The sequence below is a fragment of the Prionailurus viverrinus genome, unplaced genomic scaffold, assembly GCF_022837055.1.
Source record: "Prionailurus viverrinus isolate Anna unplaced genomic scaffold, UM_Priviv_1.0 scaffold_33, whole genome shotgun sequence".
NCBI classification, from domain to species: Eukaryota; Metazoa; Chordata; class Mammalia; order Carnivora; family Felidae; genus Prionailurus; species Prionailurus viverrinus.
The window spans coordinates 2,335,369-2,357,476 of NW_025927604.1; the positions used below are offsets into that span (position 1 = coordinate 2,335,369).

General features: G+C 42.2%; 1 protein-coding gene across 2 annotated transcripts in view; it reads left to right on the forward strand.

Annotated features, from left to right (window-relative positions):
- SH3YL1 (SH3 and SYLF domain containing 1) overlaps window positions 1-22,108 on the forward strand; it is a 40,385-nt gene that overhangs the window by 15,920 nt on the left and 2,357 nt on the right. Inside the window, exons 3-9 of one of the 2 annotated variants that reach the window (XM_047845114.1) lie at window positions 303-416; window positions 2,134-2,198; window positions 7,000-7,112; window positions 8,022-8,150; window positions 10,215-10,383; window positions 11,043-11,121; window positions 17,048-17,104. In XM_047845114.1, the coding sequence (XP_047701070.1) occupies window positions 303-416; window positions 2,134-2,198; window positions 7,000-7,112; window positions 8,022-8,150; window positions 10,215-10,383; window positions 11,043-11,121; window positions 17,048-17,104 (726 nt within the window). Of the gene's footprint in view, window positions 1-302; window positions 417-1,149; window positions 1,157-2,075; window positions 2,199-6,999; window positions 7,113-8,021; window positions 8,151-10,214; window positions 10,384-11,042; window positions 11,122-17,047; window positions 17,105-22,108 lie in introns of both variants that reach the window. The other variant, XM_047845115.1, reaches the window with a different exon arrangement.

Below are 22,108 nucleotides of genomic sequence, written 5' to 3' on the forward strand. Positions count from 1 at the left end.
TGTCACTGAAAAATCTCATCTGTATATCTCATTTATCACAGCGGTTGCAGGATGTTTGAGCACTTGTGACATTAGGTGTAGCATTGGAAACATACAAGGAAGGAGGTGGGGCAGGGAGGCCCAGGTGCACGTGCTGCGTAACCGAGTTTTTTTCAGCTCATATGTCCCACTAAGGCTCATACTGAGAGCCCTGGGTCCTGCCAAGGAGACTGCTGTGTGTACTGAATCTGCTCAACCCCTGAACATCTGTCCAGGAAAGTCCATTAAAAATGCTCACCTGCTCGTTATCTTTAATTTTGCAGCCCATGTAATTGCTAAAGCCAAGGGCCTTGCGATATTGTCTGTGATAAAGGCTGGATTTCTAGTAACTGCTAGAGGAGGCAGTGGGGTCGTGCTGGCGCGTCTTCCTGACGGAAGTAAGTTGATTGTTTTCGCTTTGAACACAACTCACAGGAGCGTGGTAGGTTTCTTCATCCTTCTTTGTTCAGCCCTTGGCTAAGAATCAGAAACAACCAAGTTCTCTTCTCAAGCACTACCCACGTTTTCACGGGCAGACTTCCCAGCAGTACAACCAGCCCAAGTAGAAGCACATTCAAAGGCACTTCCCTTCTGTGGGCTCAAAGTCTGTGAGATGTTCCCACAGTGGTGACAGGTAGCTCTCTGTGAAGGTGGGGATCTGTCAACCTCTGGGGTCTCAGAATCTCAGGAGGACTTTTCTACTGGGCTTTTCTGCTGTTCTTATTTCCCTTGTATTTCTCACTTTTGAGTCCAGATGCTCAGTCCACAGAGGGTAATTTAAATTTTTTTTTTTTAACGTTTATTTTTGAGACAGAGAATGAACGGGGGAGGGTCAGAGAGAGGGAGACACAGAATCGGAAACAGGCTCCAGGCTCTGAGCTGTCAGCACAGAGCCCGACGTGGGGCTTGAACTCACGAACCACGAGATCATGACCTGAGCCGAAGTCGGCCGCTTAACCGACTGAGCCACCCAGGCGCTCCTCACAGAGCGTAATTTAAAAGCTGCCCAAATGAAATAGCAGATTCCCTGGGGCACCTGGGTGGCTCAGTCAGCTGAGTGTCTGACTTCAGCTCAGGTCATGATCTCACAGCTCTAGAGTTCGAGCCCCATGTCAGGCTCTGTGCTGTCAGCTCGGAGCCTGGAGTCTGCTTCCGATTCTGTGTCTCCCTCTCTATGCCCCTCCCCTTCTCATGCTCTCTCTCCCTCTCTCTCAAAAATAAATAACATTAAAAAACAAAACAAAAACAAAAGAGAAGCAGCAAATTCCCCAGATCCTGGCCAGATGGGCAGTCTTCAAACAGCGACAGCTCCTAACATAGGAAATGGAAAACAACTTTGGGGTTATATGACGCTAATTTCTGTAATACAAACTCCCCTAAGCCTGGGTAGATTAGTTCTAAATATATTCAAGCAATATCCTGTTACCTAGAACACAAATTAGGTTAGGAAACTAATAAGCATCTACAGAAAGGACTTTATCTAGACTCTCCCCCCCCTCCCCCCATCAGATTAATTTTCTCCCTAATTCAAATGGAAATATTGTACTAAGTTTAAAATGTAAGGAAATTTATCTTGTTAAAATCTTAATAATCTTGAACAGATACCCTATTTCTTGTGCTACTACGCAAAAAAAGACCAGTTTTTGCCCTCAGAGATTTACAATAGAAACGGTTTATTATTGTGTCACCCTTAGAAGTGATTATAATAAACTTTTTTGAATCCTTTCGCTCTGTTATATCTATGATAGAACTCTAACTAAAACTAGAATTACAGCTCAATTATTTTGTAAAACGTTATACAAATGTTGATAGTTAAAATTAGATATGTTTAGTAGGTGAGGATTCAGTAGTTTGGTGTTATGCACGTTTGTAGAGAAAGATCAGGGGGCATGAATTTGTGAGTCTGTGGGACTCAATATCTCATACCTTTCAAATATTTTTAACTTAAAATTATATAGGCTTATTAAAGAACATTTTAAAACACAGGGGGAAATACCAAAGTCTCATTATTTTAAAAGAAATGCTATTTGTTCACATTTTAGCATTTTCCTTCCCATATGTGTGTGCCAAACAGTTTTAATGTTAGAGTAACGTTTGCTTCTTTGTGTTTGTTAGAGTGGTCTGCACCGTCAGCCATCGGCATAGCTGGGCTTGGTGGAGGGTTTGAAATAGGAATTGAGGTAAGTGTGTGAAAACACAACTGTGACTTACTACGTGAAGCTTGAGAGAGTATCTACTGTTCTCATTTCACCATCGATGGAATATATTTTATTCCATGTATTTCCCTTTCTGGATGAATCCCCACTGATAACATTCTAATGTTTACCGGTATCTTTCATCGAGAGTGGCATTTTTCTGGGGCCATCTTTAGCATGTCTGGGGAGCAGGAATGTCTCAAAGCGGATGAACTGTACTTGGCCACTTGTGACTTGCTCATTGCAAAGCTGCTAACCTCTGCAGCGGGTTGTCGAACAAGCCAGAGCTTAGATCCTGGGCTTACCTGGCTTAATACAGTGTATCTTCATGGGTGGCAAAATCCAGTTGTGTTATATCTTCAGGTTGCTTCAGATGCTTGGAGTAAAGACTGCCTTTGCATGGTTTCATGTTGTGACTTGGTTCCTGATGACCATGGCCTCTCAGGCAGGCCCTGAGCACACCTGTTTGCAGAGGTCTGTTACTTAGAGATTACCTTCTGCATGATGCTAATCTTTCATCCATGGCGGTGTTGCTAAGTCATGGGCAAATCGAATCTCCTAATATTCTCAAATCACTTTCTTCTCAAGTTCTGGTCAGTTTTGTCCTAAGCCATCTTTTTATGCATTTTCTCTGTGGCCACAGTTTTAAATTCCCTTGGCCTCATTAGACACGGGCCTTTCCACCACTCTTATTTCACCTTTATGTGACCTTCTTTACTCCCTGTTCCATTAATCTGTATTATAAAAAGAGATATATATTTTAGCTTTCCCTATCGTAACTGCCTTTTTGTTGGATATTCAACCAGACCAAAGCCATACAAAGCATCGCCCTGTGTGGGCAGTACATTTTCATCCCTGCCTGCACCTCCTTGCCGACAGGCGGTGCTCTCTGCATGGATGATGCTCAGCTGGTGGTGTGAGTGCCCCCCCTCCCCCCTCCCCCACCTCATCACCCCTCTCCCTCCACTGGAAGCTGGGTGGTGCTCTGGGCCTCAAACAGCATTTGTTTCCAAGCTGATGAGAGATGAAGTAAGGGTGACTGCAGGAAGTTTAGCATATGAAAAACTGAAAATGTGAAAATGGGACTCCCCGTGATGGCTCCTTGGAATATCCGGGTTTGGGCATGTTAACAGCCTTGAAAACAAGTGTAGTAACGTGTAATCCTATCATTAATATGTGAAATAGAAAGATTCAAAGTCAACATTTTATAGAGATATACTCGATTATCTTCCAAAGGCAGTGTGGGGTAGTGGTTGGGCTGTAAGAGCAGAGACTGTACCAGACCCGGGAGCACCTGCAGCCCTGTGCACTGAGCGGCCCTCTTCTCCCGGGATCTGCGATTTTTCACTTGTAAGATAGAGGCAACAGTAGCCTTCCCTCTTGGCTTATTAAGTGAGTGCATTTAGAGTGGCATAAACTATTATAATTTTTATTGTGAATGTCCTCTTTACCTTTGCAATACTTACTTGTGCTTGCGATTTATAGAAACTTTTGATCTTACCCTCATGGCATATAGAAGAAATTAACCCTGGACTTTCATTTAACTAGCATACATGGAGGAAAATCATTAGCTTTTTAAAATGCCTATTTCAAGTAGAGATTAGAGGAGTTGCCTAGGGGTTAGAAAGACTGGCTTTATACTTCTTAAACACAATCTGACTTTGCCTCCCTGAGGCCCACAGATATGTCCCAGAGGGTAATCATAATGCGCAAGCAGTCAGTTCCTTTTCAACGTTGGCAAGAAGTCTTGTGCTTCTCCACAGAGCATTCTCAGACTTTATCATGAGCACGAGTTTTCTGCTGCTGCTCTCACAGAGCTCTCCGGCCCACCTCGAGTGAGCGAGGAGGCAGAGGTTCCCTTGATACAGCAGCTCTTGTGAACCATGACCGTTCTTGTCAGCAGCGGCCCTGGCTTCCAGTAAAAGGGCAGCAGACCTGTGGCCAATGGCGAGCCAGATAGACACCCTCAGTCTGGAGAGAAATTAGTCCCCAACCACCTAGGGCTGATTCAGTTTCCTCTTCTGGCATTCTTCTTTCCAGCAGTAGGTTCCCAACTTGACAGAATGTTCCACACAGGTGTTAGCCTGTTGGTTTTCTGGACCTTAATGTAGATTGTGAGTACCTTGAGGGCATAGATGTTCTCTCTTCATGCCTAGTCCTCAGACTGGCCAAGTATCGAGCACAAAGTAGAAACCCAGAGTGAGTCTCAATGTCTTTATCTTAAGCTTTCAAGGACACAGAGAGCACTCACATAATCAATTTATGCTAGTAAATATTTGTTGAATAATGTAATTATCTGCCATTCCGTTTTAGAATGGACGAACAATAGCAGTTAACATTTTTGTAAAACTTTTGCATATATTCTTATAGAATCAGTTCCATCCCATAGCCATGGAGAACGGTTATCACCGCTCTCATTTCGCACATGAAAGAACTGGGTGATGTGAGTTCCCCAGTAGGAGGTAGCCAGACAGTGACAGATGGGCCATTCAAATGGAGGGTTCTGGCCCTGAAACCACTCAGCAGGCTGTTTGTGGCATTGGGTGCCATGTTCCTTAGCGGTCCTGGTGTTCAAGCCTCTGTCCATAGGTAGAAGGACTATGTGTTCTTGGTTCCATGGATAATCAGGTGAGAAGTCAGCCCTGGGTCTCGTCACTTGTAGTACCCTGTCTGTTCCTGACTGTGACTTCTGTCTACATAATTTCCCATGGATTTTAGGCCAGGTAGGCAGGGCACACGTGAGTATATTCAATATATGGAGACATTAAGCATCTTGCCTAAGATCACACAGCTAGGGTATGGTTGTCCTTGGTTGGGTTCACTAGATATAGAGCCTGAGACAGGGCTTGGGGTACATGTGATTTCTTGAGCAAATGTTCTCAGGGCTGAAACCGTAAGGGACTAAAGAAGCAGGACAGACAAAGGGTAGAGTTGGAGCAAGGGATGGTTCCAGGTAAACTCAACCTGGTCTGACAACAGGAGAAGGCCAATCACATAACAGCCTTGTTAAGCCTCGAGGCAAGCAGGGTGGCGTCTGGGCACCACCACTCTCTCTGTCCGCGGGCAGCAGGTGGTGTGCCTCTGGTACAGGGCTGAGAGAGCCAACAGCACCAACCACAGCAGGGGGAGCCAAAGCAGATCTCTTGCATCCAGGACACTCTGATCTCTCAGCCCACCATGCTGCCTCCTGTAGGCGACAACATCTTTAGGACATGTGAAATATGAATGTGATCTGCAGGAACTTTAGATTTATGCTCTGTTTTGGAATCCAGACCAGGTTAAGGTTCTGAAGGTATATGAAGTTAGGGACTAGGTCATCTTCTGACAGGATCTGGTGGCCTTCCTTAGCTCAGACATTAGTTAACACTAAGATTATAGTACTGATTCAATTATGTGAACTACAGAGAATTTCCAATGTTTTATAATTCACACACAATTCATTAAAAACAAAAACGATCTGAAAGTCAATGGTCTAAGCAAAGATAATACAAAGACTTGGTTTAAAGACTATTAGCATTTTCTTTTCAGGACAGTCGTAACAAAGCCCAAAGCTCTGAAAACACCCATATATGGATCACTCAACTGTTTGTTATAGCAAAGGCCAGAGTTCGCCATGGGCCAACTCTGATCAGTCTTGCTTTCACCCAATAGTGAGATTTGAGAGAAATGATTTAGCTTTTCCAGAGAGAGTTTGGATGAGCTCTTTTACTTTAATAATGAGGAGGGTGTCCAGGTGTAAGCTAAGGAAAAATTACTGTTAGAGGCTAGGCTCAACTTCTGAGCCCACTAAAGTCAATGTGCAGAGAAGGGCCCAGTGGTGTAAGGGGTGGAAGTTGTCTTGGCATGCAGAATGTCAACACTCGGTTTGAATGTTGAGACTGAGGGCTGTGTCCCAGAGGGCTTTGTCCCCTGAGGGCTGTGTCCCCCCCCTCCCCCAGAGCTATGTTCCTGGAGGGCTGTGTCCTCCCCAGGGCTGTGTCCCCCCAGGGCTGTGTCCCCAGAGGGCTGTGTCCCCCAGGGGGCTGTTCTCCCAGAGGGCTTTGTCCCTGGAAGGCTGTGTCCCCCAAGGGCTGTGTCCCCTGAGGGCTCTCTGTATTTCTGGGCTCTCATGGGGCTTGCATACAGCTCCGGCAAACTTGAAAACCAAATGCCGTCCTTGTTGGCATGTCTTGAGCCGTCTCACGTTCTAATTTTTGCCCTTAGAGAACTAACTTAGTAGGAGGCACTAACTAATGGTTAACTAGTTTCCTTCTGGCATTTCGAATTCCGAGGCCAAAAAGAAAGCGGACGTGCAGTTTACTGGTGGTAGGCACGTGGCCTTGCCAGGGATTTCAGGGTGCAAACGTCATTGAGAACCCTTGACCTTCTGCCCTCACTGTTAGCTGTGTGGTCTTTGCTTGGCTTTCTTGATGTGTTTAGTTTAAAAGAGTACTTTCGATCTTTCTGATCTACCTATGTTTGATGTGTTCTGGCTATCACTGTGACAGTCCTCTTAACCTTACTAGACCTTTGTCGTCACCCGCATTACCAGCTTGTCGGGTGGACCGGGGAGGTTTGTATGGAGTCCCACAGCACATGGTCGGGGGTGTCTGCCACACTGACCTGTGCAAATGTCCCTTGTGTGAATCCTCAGCTCAAAACAACAATGACCTTTCCTTCATATTCTTTCAGTCTACATTGAAATTCTCGCTGCATTATATGGTGTATATTTGAGTTCTAATCAACATGTATTTTAAATGAGATTTAGACAATTATTCTTAAATGAATGGGCTTTTTTTATTTTCAGGTATCAGATTTGGTAATAATTTTGAATTATGACAGAGCAGTAGAAGCTTTTGCAAAAGGTGGTAACCTGACACTTGGAGGGAATTTTACTGTGGCAGTTGGGCCCCTGGGAAGGTGAGTACTAGGACATAGTTTCTGAACGGCTGTTGGAGAGTAATGGCTTAAAAACTATACAGTTTTGCATTAGGAGGAACTTTGAATTGAAATGAAACTGATTCATGATTTACATATGTCCCAGAGGGTTTGAGGCTCTTTAGAAGAAATAGAAAACATAAGCAGTGTGATAAAATGAGAAAATTTAAAACTAGAACACACAAAAGGAAACTAAATATTTCAGAAATGAAGGCCATCGTATCTACGGGAATTGAACATAAAATGTACCTTTCAGCTTTGAAGGAGCCAGGTCAAATTGAATTAACTGATAAAAGACAGTATTGATCAAGAAAGAAAACAAAACTGTCTTCAAACTAGTGAAAACTTAAAATGAAAGCGTCTCACTGGCGTGATGTTTACAGTATATATGCTGCATTTTCCCTCTCGGTTAACAAACAACTATTCTGGGGTCAACTGAGCAATTTAGAAATTCCGAAAGCTCAGACTGTTTACAAAAGCTAACACAGTACAATCCTCTGAAAACGTTTCTAAATTCCATGAAAATAGTCAGTGTAAAAAGAACCCACAGTCTTGAGGACTCTTGAAATGTACGTTGCTGTTTTACGAAAGGAAGACAAGGTTGGTAATTATCAGCTTTCCATGAATTGGGTACAAGGCGGTCCTCTGTATTATCACATCATTTTTTAATGGTTTTAAATAACAAGTCCTTCCCCTGCCCCGTCCTTGCTCCAGACCACTCTAAACACATCTAGCTCAGGCCAATAGGAAGTAACGAATGAAAACAAGTGGCCTGAGATTAGAACGATGTCACTCGTTGGAGGGAGAAGTGCAGTGCCGTTCAGAGAGTCGTCTTTAGGATCGGTCCTCTTGCCAGTCTGGCTCTCTCCTGCAAACCCTTGCATTTCACAGGAATTTGGAAGGAAATGTTGCCCTACGGAGCTCCGCTGCTGTCTTCACATACTGCAAATCTAGAGGACTCTTTGCTGGCGTATCTCTAGAAGGCAGTTGTTTGATTGAAAGGAAAGAAACTAATCGAAAGTAAGTGCAAGCCAAATAGTTCTAATTTGAGGAAAGTGTGATGAGAAAATAGTACGTCATAGATTCACCTAGTTCTTTGGAGTTTACAGAGTAGTTTCGTATATTCTTTTTTTAAGAACGTATTTTAAGAATACGTAACATTTGACTCTATTTCTTTATTTAAAGATTCAACATAAAGCAATATGTACTTAGACAAAATCTAGAAAACACACACACAAAATTATAAGGAAGGAAAAAAATCCCATTCAACCCTTTGAGATTAACACTGCTCAGTTTGCTTTATTGCCGACAATGTTTTCCTCAGCATAACTTCCCTTGTTTTGCCACATATGATTGTAATCATAATAGATAGAATTGCAAATCCTTTTTTCCATCCAGCATTGCAAGAATCATAAGTGTAAGTTAATGGCTACATAATATTGTATTAGTTGGCTGTATCATATTCAGTATATTTTTCAAACATCTGTAAAAGTACCTAAGTTACAACTTGTAGGTCAGTCAAAATATTCCTCATTATGAGAGGCTGTCTATTATGACTCTCTGCCTTTGTTGTTTTTCCATAAAATGGAGATCAATTTTGGTTTTTAAAAAACGGATTTAGAAGTATTTTGACAGGTGGAGAAGAACTTGTACTTTATTTTTTTTTTTAATTTTTTTTTTTCAACGTTTATTTATTTTTGGGACAGAGAGAGGCACAGCATGAACGGGGGAGGGGCAGAGAGAGAGAGGGAGACACAGAATCGGAAACTAGCTCCAGGCTCTGAGCCATCAGCCCAGAGCCTGACGCGGGGCCCGAACTCCCGGACCGCGAGATCGTGACCTGGCTGAAGTCGGACGCTTAACCGACTGCGCCACCCAGGCGCCCAAGAACTTATACTTTAAACTGGCATCTGGCTAAGTTTTCCCCAAACTGCTTCTCTACATCGCCACTAAAACATGTCTGGCTTCTCAGAGGAAGATAAAAGGTTGACTGACAAGAGAATCTTCCTTCAGAACGTGGCAGGCAGAGATCCCACTAGCTGGGAGCTTGGCAGGAGCCGACAGTGCTGTCTGGTTACAGCAGAGGAACCCCTGCCCCCCCAACCTCATCTGCCTGCTTTCCAGGGAAAATCTGCACAAAATTTACTGCTCACTCAAGAGTTTGATAGCACACTGGGGCACCTGGCTGGCTCAGCTGAACAGCCAACTTTGGCTCAGGTCATGATCTCGTGGTCCGTGGGTTTGAGCTCCGCGCTGGGCTCTGTGCTGACAGCTCAGAGCCTGGAGTCTGCTTTGGATTCTGTGTCTCCCTCTCCCTCTCTGTCCCTTCCCCACTTGCACTCTGTCTCTCTCTGTCTCTCAAGAAATAAACATTAAAAAAATTTTTTTAAAGAGTTAATAAGCACATGTGACAATATTCAGTGTAAGCCACAGAAACTGGAAAATAGGAGGAGTGGGGAAAAATAAAGATTTGCAGAGCTCTGTGTCTTATAAAGTCAAGAGAGATGTTTCTACTTCTCGTTTTTGAAGCATTCTTTTAGAAACTTCTGATTTCAGGCCTTCAGAAGACTTTCTCACTAAAGTTCACGTGAATCTGGATAAACTAAACAAACATACTTCTTAATTGCAGGGCTTCCAAACATGTAAGGCAAATCTTTATATAGTTTTGATGCAAATAAACAGTTTTAAAGAAATTACAAAGCCGTATTTGTTGGCCCCATTTTTGTAAGAAACTTAAAAAATAAAAGCCTGTAAAAATGTATATGCTTGTAGGTATATTTGCATAAGCGTAGATGTATTTGCATACATGTGTTTATATAGATGTGTTTGTATATGTGATTTGATTTTTATATTATTGGAGAAAGAGTATGTGTATCAGACTATTTATGGTGATTGGCTCTACAGATGATCTTGGGGGAGTGAACTTAGGGGCTTAACGGGTTATAGCTTGTAGTTAGTGTTGGAAAAATAGTATATATGAAGTATTAGATGTGAGTATATCCCTACACACAGGTATGTGTCCTACTTTTAGCTCTAGGAAAGCTCTATGTCTATACATGTTCTTAATTTGATATTCCTTATTAGGTTTTATTGTCAAGACATCCGAGCTTATGACATTTTATTTGGAGACATGCCGCGGCCTGCTCAAGCGGAAGATCTCTATGAGATTCTCGATTCCTTTACTGAAAAGTATGAAAACGAAGGGCAGCGAATCAACGCAAGAAAAGCAGCAAAGCAACAGAGGAAGCCTGCTGTAATGCGTGGTTTTTTTTTGTGTCTCTTAGCAGTCGCAGGAAATAGCATATTCTGCCCTTGATATCAGGTTCCCGATAACCGACTCCACTTCCCTTATACTCTCATTTGCGTAAAGTCCTTGTGAAAATGTCATACACCTCTGATGTGTCATCTGTACAAACCTCGAGGAGAAACATAGGTTGTTTTCCATACTTGCATCTCTGAGGAGAGGACTTTGTACCAGTAGCCGTGCTAACGGTAGCTGCTGACACACAGGTCTCAGGCCTCCGAGCATCGATCGTGCGCACCAAGTTCCACGACACCCTTCGGAGTCGCTTGATCCCCATCACAGGGCACGAAAGCCGCCACAGCAAGCCTACGTTGTCACGGCCTCCCAGGGGCTGCCGAGCCAGTCACCAGGTGGCTGTGCCCGCGTAGGTTGTCAGCGGCGCCTGGATGAGGCGAGGTACAGAAGGGCACCCACTGTCAACCCCTGCATGTGGCGTCCGTTTCAACTGAGTGTGGCCCGAAGCACACTACCTGTGCTCACGTAGGGTGCTTCGTTAATAAGTGCATGGGGTAAAATAGGCCACATACATTCTCCAGAAGAAAAAAGCCTCACATGCTCCATGGTAATAAAGTATTTTAAAATCATGTGCATTTTTTTGTCCCTCCCAGGCTAAAGAATTACCTCCGAAACCATTGTCAAGACCACAGCAGTCATCTGCACAAGTCCCACTGAACTCTGGCTCCCAAAGTAAATATTTTTGTCATAATTCAAATATAATTATAATTAACAATTGTTAAACTTTAGTATCAAATAGAACTAAAATGTGTTGAAGAGAAAAACAAATGCTCAGACTCCTCTAAATACAAAGGTATTCTCATGACTGTAACTTGTGAAAGCTTCTCATTCAGAAGAGGCTTTCTCTAATTTACAAAGGTTTATCTTTAAAAATTTTCTCATTTATTTTGTCATTTCTTCCAAAGACTGCTATCCTGCTGATTTGAAATAGGAACAAAATAAGCCATTTTTCTTGTATACTCATAGATTTATATTCTGAATATTGATCTAAGCCATATATTCTTAGGAGCTCAGGATTTCATAAGGCTGGTTTTAAACTAGACTAAATGTTTAAAGCACCAGGCTCTGGCCTCCATCCCTCTTTCCATTCATCGTTTGTATGACAGTCACTCTTGGAATTCTGCTCTACGGGCACAGAGGGTAACAGTACCTAGCAATATGGTAAAGGAGGTGATGCTTCATATAGTGATCCACTATTATTCAAGAGCATTGTGCAGTGGCTTTTGCAAGTACAAAGATGAATCCACCTTACATCCTGTCCTTGAAGAACTTTCAGTCTAGTACAGGAGGTGTCCCATGGGGAGAAGTAACTGCCATCACCAGAAGGAAGCATGTGATAAGGTCTGGGAGGAGGAGGAGAAGTGTCAAAGGCTCTAGAGGGCAGGAGGATGGCCCCTCCTTCAGGCTCTGTATCCACCGACCCTTCACCTGCGGACCCACACGCAGTCTCCGCCCTCATGCTGGCTCCTGGCTGTGCCGTTAGCTTGCCTACATGTCCCCTCCCTGGAAGACACTCAGGAACCAAACCTGTCCTTTATTACCCACTCTTACTGTGTGACCCGGCTGTTCCTTTGTCTCCTGGGATGCCGTATTCTTCTTTCAATAGGGATGGTCTATTTCTGATTCATGTTCAGGTGATTAATTTGCGTACACTCATATTTCCAGTGAGTAACAAGATGTGGGCACTGGAGTCTATTTTTATTTTAAAGCTGAGTGATTACATAAAATTTGACCTCTGTAGTTTTGTCTTAAAATACATGACGTTTCTGAAGTCTCCTCACTAGGAAAATACATGTCTGTAAGATGCATGTGTAAAAATCTTATGAGGGCACCTAGGTGGCTCCGTCAGTTAAGCCTCTGACTTGATTTCTGCCCAGGTCACGATCTTGCAGTTCTTGGGTGCAAGCCCTGCATCAGGCTCTGCACTGACAGCGTGGAGCCTGCTTGGGGTTCTGTCTGTCTCCTCTGTCTCTGCCCCTCCCCTGTTCTCTCTTGCTCTCTCTCTCTCTCTCTCAAAAATAAATAACTAAACATTAAAAAAATTAAATCTCAGGGCACCTACCTGGGTGGCTCAGTCAGTTAAACATCTGACTCTTGGTTGTGGCTCAGGTCATGATCTCACAATTGGTGACTTCAAGCCCTGCATCAGGCTCTGCACTGACAGCGTGGAGCCTGCTTGGGATTCTCTCTCCTTCTCTCTGCCCCTCCCCCGCTCATGCTGTCTCTCACTCAAAAACAAATATTTTTTTAAATAAAATTAAATCTGACCTATAAAAATAAGTTTTTTATTAAAAAACAGAATCTTAGTTCTTAATTACGTATCTTCACATATGTAATTTTATATAAATGCATAATAGATGGTTTTTGATGCATTATTTTCTTTTTCTTTTATGAGTTGCTGCCTTTCCTTCATTTCACCCCCTAACTCACATGGTGCCCTCCCCCATACTCATTTCAGGAAATCTATGTTGACAACATGCGGTGTAGACATCTGTATTTCTCTCCACATGTATCTTTCTTTGATAGTCCTACTCACAGGCACATGTGTAAGAACATATATACACATGGAAAGAATATTTTGTCTCGTAAAAATGCTGCCATATTATACATGTTTTACTCTATCTTGCTTGTGGGTTTTATTTATTTTGCTGAAAAACACCTCATGGAAACATCTGAATCAACTGGTGCAGCTCCAATTAATTCTTTTTAATGGCCTTTTAATATTCCATGGGGCAAAAAACTTATTTATTCAGCTGCTCTCCTACTGATAGGTATTAACATTGTTTCAGTTTTTTTCCCATGCCAACCATCTCCACAATTTACATCTTTGTAAATTTGTGTGTCTACATATTGGTACTTTCATTTATTTCTTTATTTATTTTTGGAGATAATTACCAGGAATGGATATAGTAAGTCAAAGGACATATTTTTAAAATTTCAACAGATTAGGTAGATTGTTTTTTAAGTTTTTACTACTACAGAGTCTCATCAGCCATTGCCCACTGTATACACTTCCCAGCATGCACACTCCCCACTGTATACACTTCCCAGCATGCACACTCCCCACTGTATACACTTCCCAGCATGCACACTCCCCACTGTATACACTTCCCAGCATGCACACTCCCCACTGTATACACTTCCCAGCATGCACTCTCCCCACTATATACAGTGCCCACTACATATATATATACTGCCCACCATAAGCACTCTCCCACTTGTAGCTCTCTGCATCATATATGTTCCTCACCACTGTTAGTGTTAGAGTATTTGCATGTGTTAGGGTTGGTTATATCTCCTTTTTATTTGGATTGTGTTGCCCCTGTCAGTTAGTGACTTAAAGGTTTCTTGATGTAATTGCTGGAGTTTTGTCTTTCATCTTTTCTGAAAACTTTCTTCATTTCATTGGTGGATTTTTTTCTATTGGAGTATTTGTTGCCTTTTCCATTTGTAGAAGCACTTTGTACATTGAGGACTTTGTCATTCGGGCTACAGTTTTTTTTCTACACGAATCATTTGTCTGTTGGTCTTGTTTTTCATGCAGAGTTAGTCCCCCCTTATCCGTGAGGGCTAAGTTCCATGATCCCCGTGGATGCCTGCAACCATGGATAGTACTGAACCTCATATAAACTATGTTTTTTTTCCTATACATACATACCTGTGATCAAGTTTACCTTATAGATTAGGCACAGTAAGAGACTAGCAATAATAAAATAGAAAAATTACAATGACGTACTATAATAAAAGTCCTATGAATGTGGTTTCTCTGTCTCTTAAAATATCTTGTACTTTTCTCCCCCTTCTTGTGATGATGGGAGGTGATGAGATGCCCACATGAGACGCAGTGAGGTGATTGACACAGTTGTGAGGTGGCATTAGGCTTCTTCTGACCTTCTGACAGTAAATCAGAAGGAGGATGAGCCACTTCTGGGCTGTGGTTAACCGCAGGCAATTGTGAAACAGGAAAACTGTGGATAAGGGGGTCTGCAGTACGCAATGTGCAATTCCAAAAAATAATGCTATGAACTTAGAGTAATTCTATGACTTGGGATATTAATCACAATAACATATAAATTAACTAATTTGGCATGTTTATGATAATCTTTCCATTTTATGCTTTCCATTTGCTGAGGCATTTTTCTGTCATTCCTAAGATTTCATAGTGTCTGTGCCTTTCTTGTTAAATTTATTCCTAAGTACTTTATAATTTTGGTTTGCTGGGTGAATGGAATGTACTTTCCCATTTCTATTTTGGAGTGCTTATTTTTATGTTGAGAAAGTCCTAATTTGCATGTATTTTGTCCTATATCTGATCACTACCCAAAATCTCTTATTTCTAGTCAGTTGTTAAAATTAGACTCTTTTGGAATATTTATACCCTCTTCCCCGTGCTGCCAATGTTTATTTCTATATTCTTATGTCATAAGCTTCTTAGGCCGCAGCCTGCATATTGTACTTGTATCCTCAGGGTACCCGACACTGCCTAGGGCATGAGAGCAACAGTGTGAGAGATACACTGTCCGGCTCGAGACATGCTCCCTCTGAAAGCCATTTCCGTTCACAACGGGACGTACAGGCCATCCTCCCCTGGCCTTCCTGAGGGTTTTTGTTCCACACCTGAGTAAGAAGAGTAACCCCCAAGTCATCCAAATCACACCGTGCTACATTGTCTCCAAAATGTAAGAATGGTGATGTAATCTGAAACATAGATACTGACGTAGTGAGTGAGTGACTGAGGAGTAGCAAGTCGAGTCGTTTGGACAGTGGTTCTTTGTTTCTCTGCTTTCCACAAAACTGAAGAGGGACGATGGGATTGTCGCGTTAGCTTATGTAACAACAGTGATTAGTATTATCACTATATATTGCTTATTTTAAGAATCACGTAGCTATCTATCACCAAAACAGAAAGTTATAAAAGTATCTTATTATCTTATAAATATTTTATTATTATGTTTTAATTACAGATAACCATGTGATTTTTTGACCTCTCTCTCAGAAGGAACATCAAATAGTTCTGTTACATTGCTGTAAAATGTATCCTTCTAGCCCTCTCTAGTTTTTATAAGAACCAGCCTTCATAGCACCTATACATTTAAAAAGGAATATTAAAATACAACTTGACGTTGAACCTCTGTCATTCTAGAAATAAGAAATAGTCATCCTGCTTAATGAGCTAAAGTCTCATCCATCTACCGAGCTGTGTTTCAAATAAAAATTTACTTTCCTGTTTAGTAAGTTAACAAATTTATAATATATTTAAGATTTTGGTCAATTGTGTACCAGTAATGATTACAATAATAACTCGATCTGTAAGAAATTATTTAACAGTCTTGTGCTTACTTCAAATAAAATTAAAAAATAAATTTCTGTACAAATTTTTGTTGTAGAAACTGTTCCATAAAATATAATATTAATATATTAGTATAAAATCTTTGGGACAGGGTGCCTGGGTGTCTCAGTCGGTTAAGCATCCGACTTCAGCTCAGGTCATGGTCTCGCAGTTTGAGTTTGAGCCCTGCGTCAGGCTCTGTGCTGACAGCATGGAGCCTGCTTCCGATTCTGTGTCTCCCTCTCTCTCTGCCCCTCCCATGCTCATGCTCTGTCTCTCTCTTGCCTCTCAATAGTAAATAAATGTTAAAAAAAAAAAAGTTAAAATCTGTGGGACAAAGGGAATGGAAATATGACTAAAAGGTTAAAATGAGCATTACATAATTTCTGATATCTGCAAAAGCTTGGTGCTTTTTTCACCGAATTCTTAATTTTGGCTCAGGTCATGATCTCATGCTTTGTGAGATCGAGCCCCACGTTGGGCTCTGTGCTGACAGTACAGAGCCTGCTTAGGACTCTCTCTCTCCCTCTCTCTCTGCCCCTCCCCCACTCATGCTTGGTCTCTCTCTGTCTCAAATCAAATTTTTAAAAAAACTTTGTTTTTTAAACTCACGATGGTGAGTACAGATACAGTATTAATGATGTGTATTTTTACTGTGATATTTATATTCTGTTATCCCAAAAAGGAGAGATGTAATTATTTAATTTAAATAATTGATATTGAAATATGCTACAAAGCATGCCCTTTAGAACTTTTAGGCTGATATTGAGCAATTTTAGGTGTTAATTTAAAAATATGCAAGTGAATACATGCTGCTTAAAAATTATTTGAGGAGTCAAGCAAACAAGAATGTTTAAAATCACTGGTTTGGGGATTACAAACTTTTTTGAATTCAGGTATTTTACGATTGCTCTGGAAAACAGATGTGTGTAGATTTTCTATGAACATATATGTCCAAGGTCGTGAGTTGTAGTGCTTCTGGTCATGTGCATATCACGTATTTACTCTCTGCCTATGCTCAGTGTATTTCCTGGGTTTACTCAGGCTCCTCTTGATTTAAAGGGTGATAAAATAATGAGAGTTCTATCACTGAGCAATTTAAAGTATTTGCTCTGTTGTGCTCGCTTCAGCAGCACATATACTAAAGTATTTGCTTTGCAAGGGCAAGATTAGGCATTCTTGGCTATTTTATATATGCTAATATTTTATGTTATTTATCTTTTTTAATATATGTGAATAAATTTTCTAATTTTTTTTTTTTTTTTGCAGGTAATGGAAACAAATATAAGCTGTACCCTGAACTTTCCAGCTATCAGGAGAGAGTTGGTAAATAAAATATCTACATGTTAAAAATTACTCATATTGATCTTATAATCACAAAATTTCTAATTAATCTGGCAGGTTGTAAAAATCTCTAGGAAGGCATACATCACTTCTTTGACTTATAGAATGTGCACGTTATTCTGAAAAGTACCTCATTTAAAAAATGCTGTGGCTTTGCTTGCTTACTTGCTTGTAATCTGAGATTAGCAGCGTGGTGGGGAACCCAGGAGGGACAGTCACCTGGTATGACGCGCCTGGCTCAGGAGGGAGCTGGCTCCAGGGCCCACGGGCTTGTCGGAGGCTGAACTACAGGATCTTGTAAAACCTTGTCAGGAAAGAAAGACAAATTTTGCTCACTGTGAATTACAGCTTCGTCATCATCACATTTGCTCTGGGTTTTAGCCCCATGAATATTTTTATATGTTTAAGGACTTTTAAAATTTTTTCGTGTTCAGATATTGTGCCATTATTGGGAGCTACTTCATAAAACTCATTAGGATTTGCTGTGATAAAAAATAGTCCCTCAACCTGTCTTACTCTAATCTTTAGAAAATGTTCTTTGAAAGAAGTAAGCAATTATTTAGAAATGTGAATGGGACACACAGTGAAGGCAGAGGTTAACCAGCTGTAAAATAGCCTATCTTTCACATCATCTTGTATCACTGGAATCACAGAACCATATACTCCTGGGTAAGCAAACTACCTGGGCATTATCTGTGTGGTGGAAACAGATTGGCAAGGTAACGAAGTACCCATTTAACAAAAAATTATAAAGATATTTCAAAAGTGTCTCTTAAGCAGGGTTCCTTGAACAGAAGTCAACCTTTTCCTGCTAGATTAGATTTTCTGACTTTCCTCTTTCTTCCAGCCTGGTTTCAGTTGTTTGGAGCCCAGTTCTGGCCATCCTCTCCCAGGTAATTCCCTTCAGGGAGTGGATGCAGAGGCCTGTGTTCAGAGCCAGTCGGATGGCCTGGGCTTGACTTTGGGAGAGTGCTGTGCTGTGGTCTCAGGCATAGTGAACAAACCCTGACAGGTTTTAAAAAATGTATTTTGTTCTTGAAAAGGTGATTTACAGCCGTGGTAGAGATTACCGAGAGTGTTAAATGTGACCTTTGGACACATCCTTCGGAAGCAAAAGGGGTCAACATATAAATGTTTATGCCCAAGTAGCATAAACATCTAAGACTTTATGTTGTGGTCTTTTATTTTTAAAGACTGTTAGAATTAGACCCATACTTAGGTATCCTGCAATTAAAGAGGTTCTTACATTTGAGGTCAACAGACAAGCTGAGTTGCTTGGGGAGGGGGCCCAGCAGGGACGCTGAAAGACAAGGGATGACAGACGCTGTAGACTTAGCAAGGGGTGCTTAGTAAGGTGACAGTGGGGACTGCAGCCCTTTCCTAGGGATCTCTAGAGCTCATGCCCATAGCCCAGGTGCCTAGAGAATGTTAGAAATACCCCCCAAAAGGCACGGAGGGAAGTGTCAAGTTATAAGAAACAAAACCCTGAGTGGGCTCTGGAAGGAGACTCAGACTTGAATTCAATACTTTCATCGCTAGCTGTGTGATCCAAGGATAACGTTACCGGCCCGTGGTTGGTTGGTTGGTTGGTTGGTTGGTGGGATTTTGTTTTTATATTTGAGGGTAGGATGAGTTAAAGTGTACAAACAGTGGGCACTAGGTTAGTATTAATTTATTTTGTCCTTTCTCCAAATAAAAGATTTTGAAGAAAAAAAATGAAAGGGAAGGCTTAAAGTCTATTTTTAAAATAAAACTTACTTCACATTATTGTGTGTTTAAAAAGCAGCTGTGAAACCAGTGAAACTCTTGCCAAGGACCTTCTCACATCCTGGCAGAGCATTCCTGGAGAGAAAAGTCACAATGCACAGGCCTGAGCTGAGGTTCAAGCCCATTCACCAGGACACCCAGGCCCCATCTTAGCCTGTCCCATGCCTACCGACAAGCTGTAGTTCTGCATGGGCTGCTGGGCATAGCAGTAGTTTCCAAGCTGCACGTACTTCTGTTTCGTACCCTTTGGAGGCTCCGGCTACGTGCTGCTTGGGCCTGTCACAGAGACAACCGGGAAGGTCCACAGTCTCTGCAACAGGCTGTGTCCTTCGACGTCAGTATCCGTTGCCTGCCTCCTATCCGCCCAGTAGTTTGCGGTGACAATCTGGGCACACCCATTGCACGGGCCACCCTGTGCTGCGTGGATGGCCAGGAGCGCCCCGGAACTAAGTCTCTGGATGCCAGTAGCACCCCCCCCCCCCGAGTCGTGACAACCACAAATGCCCAGACATTACCTTTTGAGAACTGCATGTCTGGTGACCCCACCTAGTGGCCTTATCTGCCTCACTCACCACTGACTCTGACTCTTCTCCAGAGACCATGGTCCCCAAAGTGACAGACCCCACACCTGGCCTGAGGCGATGTGGGTGTGAGAGTTAAATCAGCCATGCAATTCCTCACTACATTAAATGTGTCACAAAACCAAAGATGTGTTCTCCTACTTCTGCCTGCCTTGAAATGGACCTTCCAAAGGCTGAGATTCCTCTCCTGAATTATGTCTGGGGCCAGATGTATTTATTGGCTGCATATGGGTTACATTATGCAGCCTCCCATCAGAAAGCCACTGGGAGTAACTAGTGAAGTCCTGTAGACCCAGTCTTGCTAATTAGGAGCCTCAGGGCAGCTGCCAATCACTCGAGCTGATTGTAATCTGTTTCCTGTTAAGCGTAGTCCTGATTTGGGAGAGAAAAATAAGCTGTACTTGAATTAAACTTGAATTATGATGAAAATGACTAATTGTTTCAAAGAGCCTCCATATTTTTTAAACACGGGAATATAAAACTTGAAGTCATGTAACTCAGAAGAAAATGCATCCGTGAATTCCAGACATTTTAGCAATTGGTGGGGTCTGTTTCCAAGGTCCCCAGAGGGCTCTCCCTTCCTGGAAGGACATACCTCCTTTCAGAGAAAAGGCCCGCCTATTTTTAAAATAAATTATTTTGTGGGCATTAAAATTTTCCTCATGGAAATTATCCCTAGTGTATCAGTAAAGAAGAACTTTAAGTCATGTTGACTGAAGAAAACACTAACAGGTTACAGCATTGAGTGGCCTGTGGACGGTCACCTCCAGGGAGCACCTGCCTCCCCCCCCCCCCCCCCCTGCCCGCCGTCTTGGCCCAGCCTCTGTTTGCATGTGGAGGAGTTTCCCAGCAACCGCTTGAACTGCTAGACTCTCCTAGGGCACACCGTGTCTGCCTATCCGGGGCACATCCTTCTCTAGATGTGCCAGCAATCTCGATGTACCGACCTCCTCAAACCCCACGGCACTGCCTTGTTCTCCGCTGCGTCTCAGAACCACCTGCCTCGCCCTTCTACAGCTGTCCCACCACCACTTTGTCTTCAGTTCATGTGGAAACTGCAGCCCAGAGGAAAGTGGACAACACCTGAGTGAGAGGGCAGGGCCTGAACTAAGTCCGCCGTCCTCTCTTTCACTTAGTTCATAATATCTTTCTTCCTCCAAGTATTCATCATCGTGAAATATTTTCCTAAGACTGGTAAAAATCAGTCCTGTTACCAGTGATTACCAGGGCCATCATCCAACATTCTTATCATTTGGAGAGTCCTGATAACTCAGTGATGCGGAAAAATATGCCAATTCTCCCTGAAAATTCGCCTAACAAAAGTAAAATGCCCTGATAAATCCAAGTTCAGTCTGTTGAAAACAATTTAATACTTTTGTGGCTGCTGAGTACCTTGGGGTATGATGTCAATGGTGCTTATGAGTAGCTGGGGACAGACTTCTGGGATTCAGATCTCAGCTCCCTGGACAAATTGCCTAACACCTTCCACCTCAGTTTAATGTTCTGCAAAGTGGCTGCCTCGCTGGAGATGAGGCCTAGAGGGGCACATGTCTTGTGCTGTTACAGTGCCCGACTCTGTGAACAGGAGGCCGCTCGTATTACACACTCAGGGCTGTTGCCTGTTACCACTGTGATCCTCTTTTAGTGCATTTCTACTTTTTGTACCTAGTGCTACAAACACACACCTGTATGGCTGCTAAGATGGCTATGACTTCCAGAACATTCCTGATGTTTACTAGCACTCTTTTTGCTTGCTTCTTTGTATTATCAGATGTGTCTGACAAGGAGAAAGGAGGAATTACTTGAGGGTTTTCGTTCATTGTTTGCTTAATAGAGGTTGAGCTTTATGTATGGAGGTGATAAACACAACTATTGGTAAGAAACTGATTTTCAGAATGATTTTTTTCTCCAACATTAACCTACATTCCACTGATCTAATGACGAGGAGGCCTGACACGAGGACTTGCTGTGTGTCCCACGTCCATGCAGCCTCTCAGTCACTTGTCACTTGTCACGTAGGCGGTAATGACCAATGTGTGTTGGCTGCCGCACGCACTGGCTTTAGGAATATGCAGGTACAATATCACCATTTTACTCTTCTGTGACATACTTTTAACTTCTTCCTTAAAGTGGACAAACGAAAAGTTAATACAGTAAGAACCTACAAATATGCAGAACATGTCTGTATTATAGAGAGGCCTAATGCCAGTAATATCTGTAATGTCATTATATTAGTTGTTATTAGGGCTATTTCTCTGGGAGAACTCGAAGAACCACATGCCACGTGCTTTACAGGAAGAAGTGTGGCCCCATCTTGCGTGAGCTACAAATTCAGTGTTTCAGTCAATGTGGCTTAATTAAAGTGCTGATTACTTTTATTTCTTACTGACAGTAAGGGTTAGTTTTTTATTGTAACAGTATAGGTTGAAATAAGGAACTGGCTTGTAGAATTCGGTTATTTATGTTTTCAGTGTATCCGCACTAAAATGCACTTAACAAGCATCTAATTGCCTAATAAGTGCACAAAATACGTGAAATAGAAATATAAAAATTCCAGGGAGATGACTACACAGAAAGTATGTTTCTTTTTATTTCTTATGATGCTCTACAGTTTCTAATATTTAATGTCTTTTCCTCA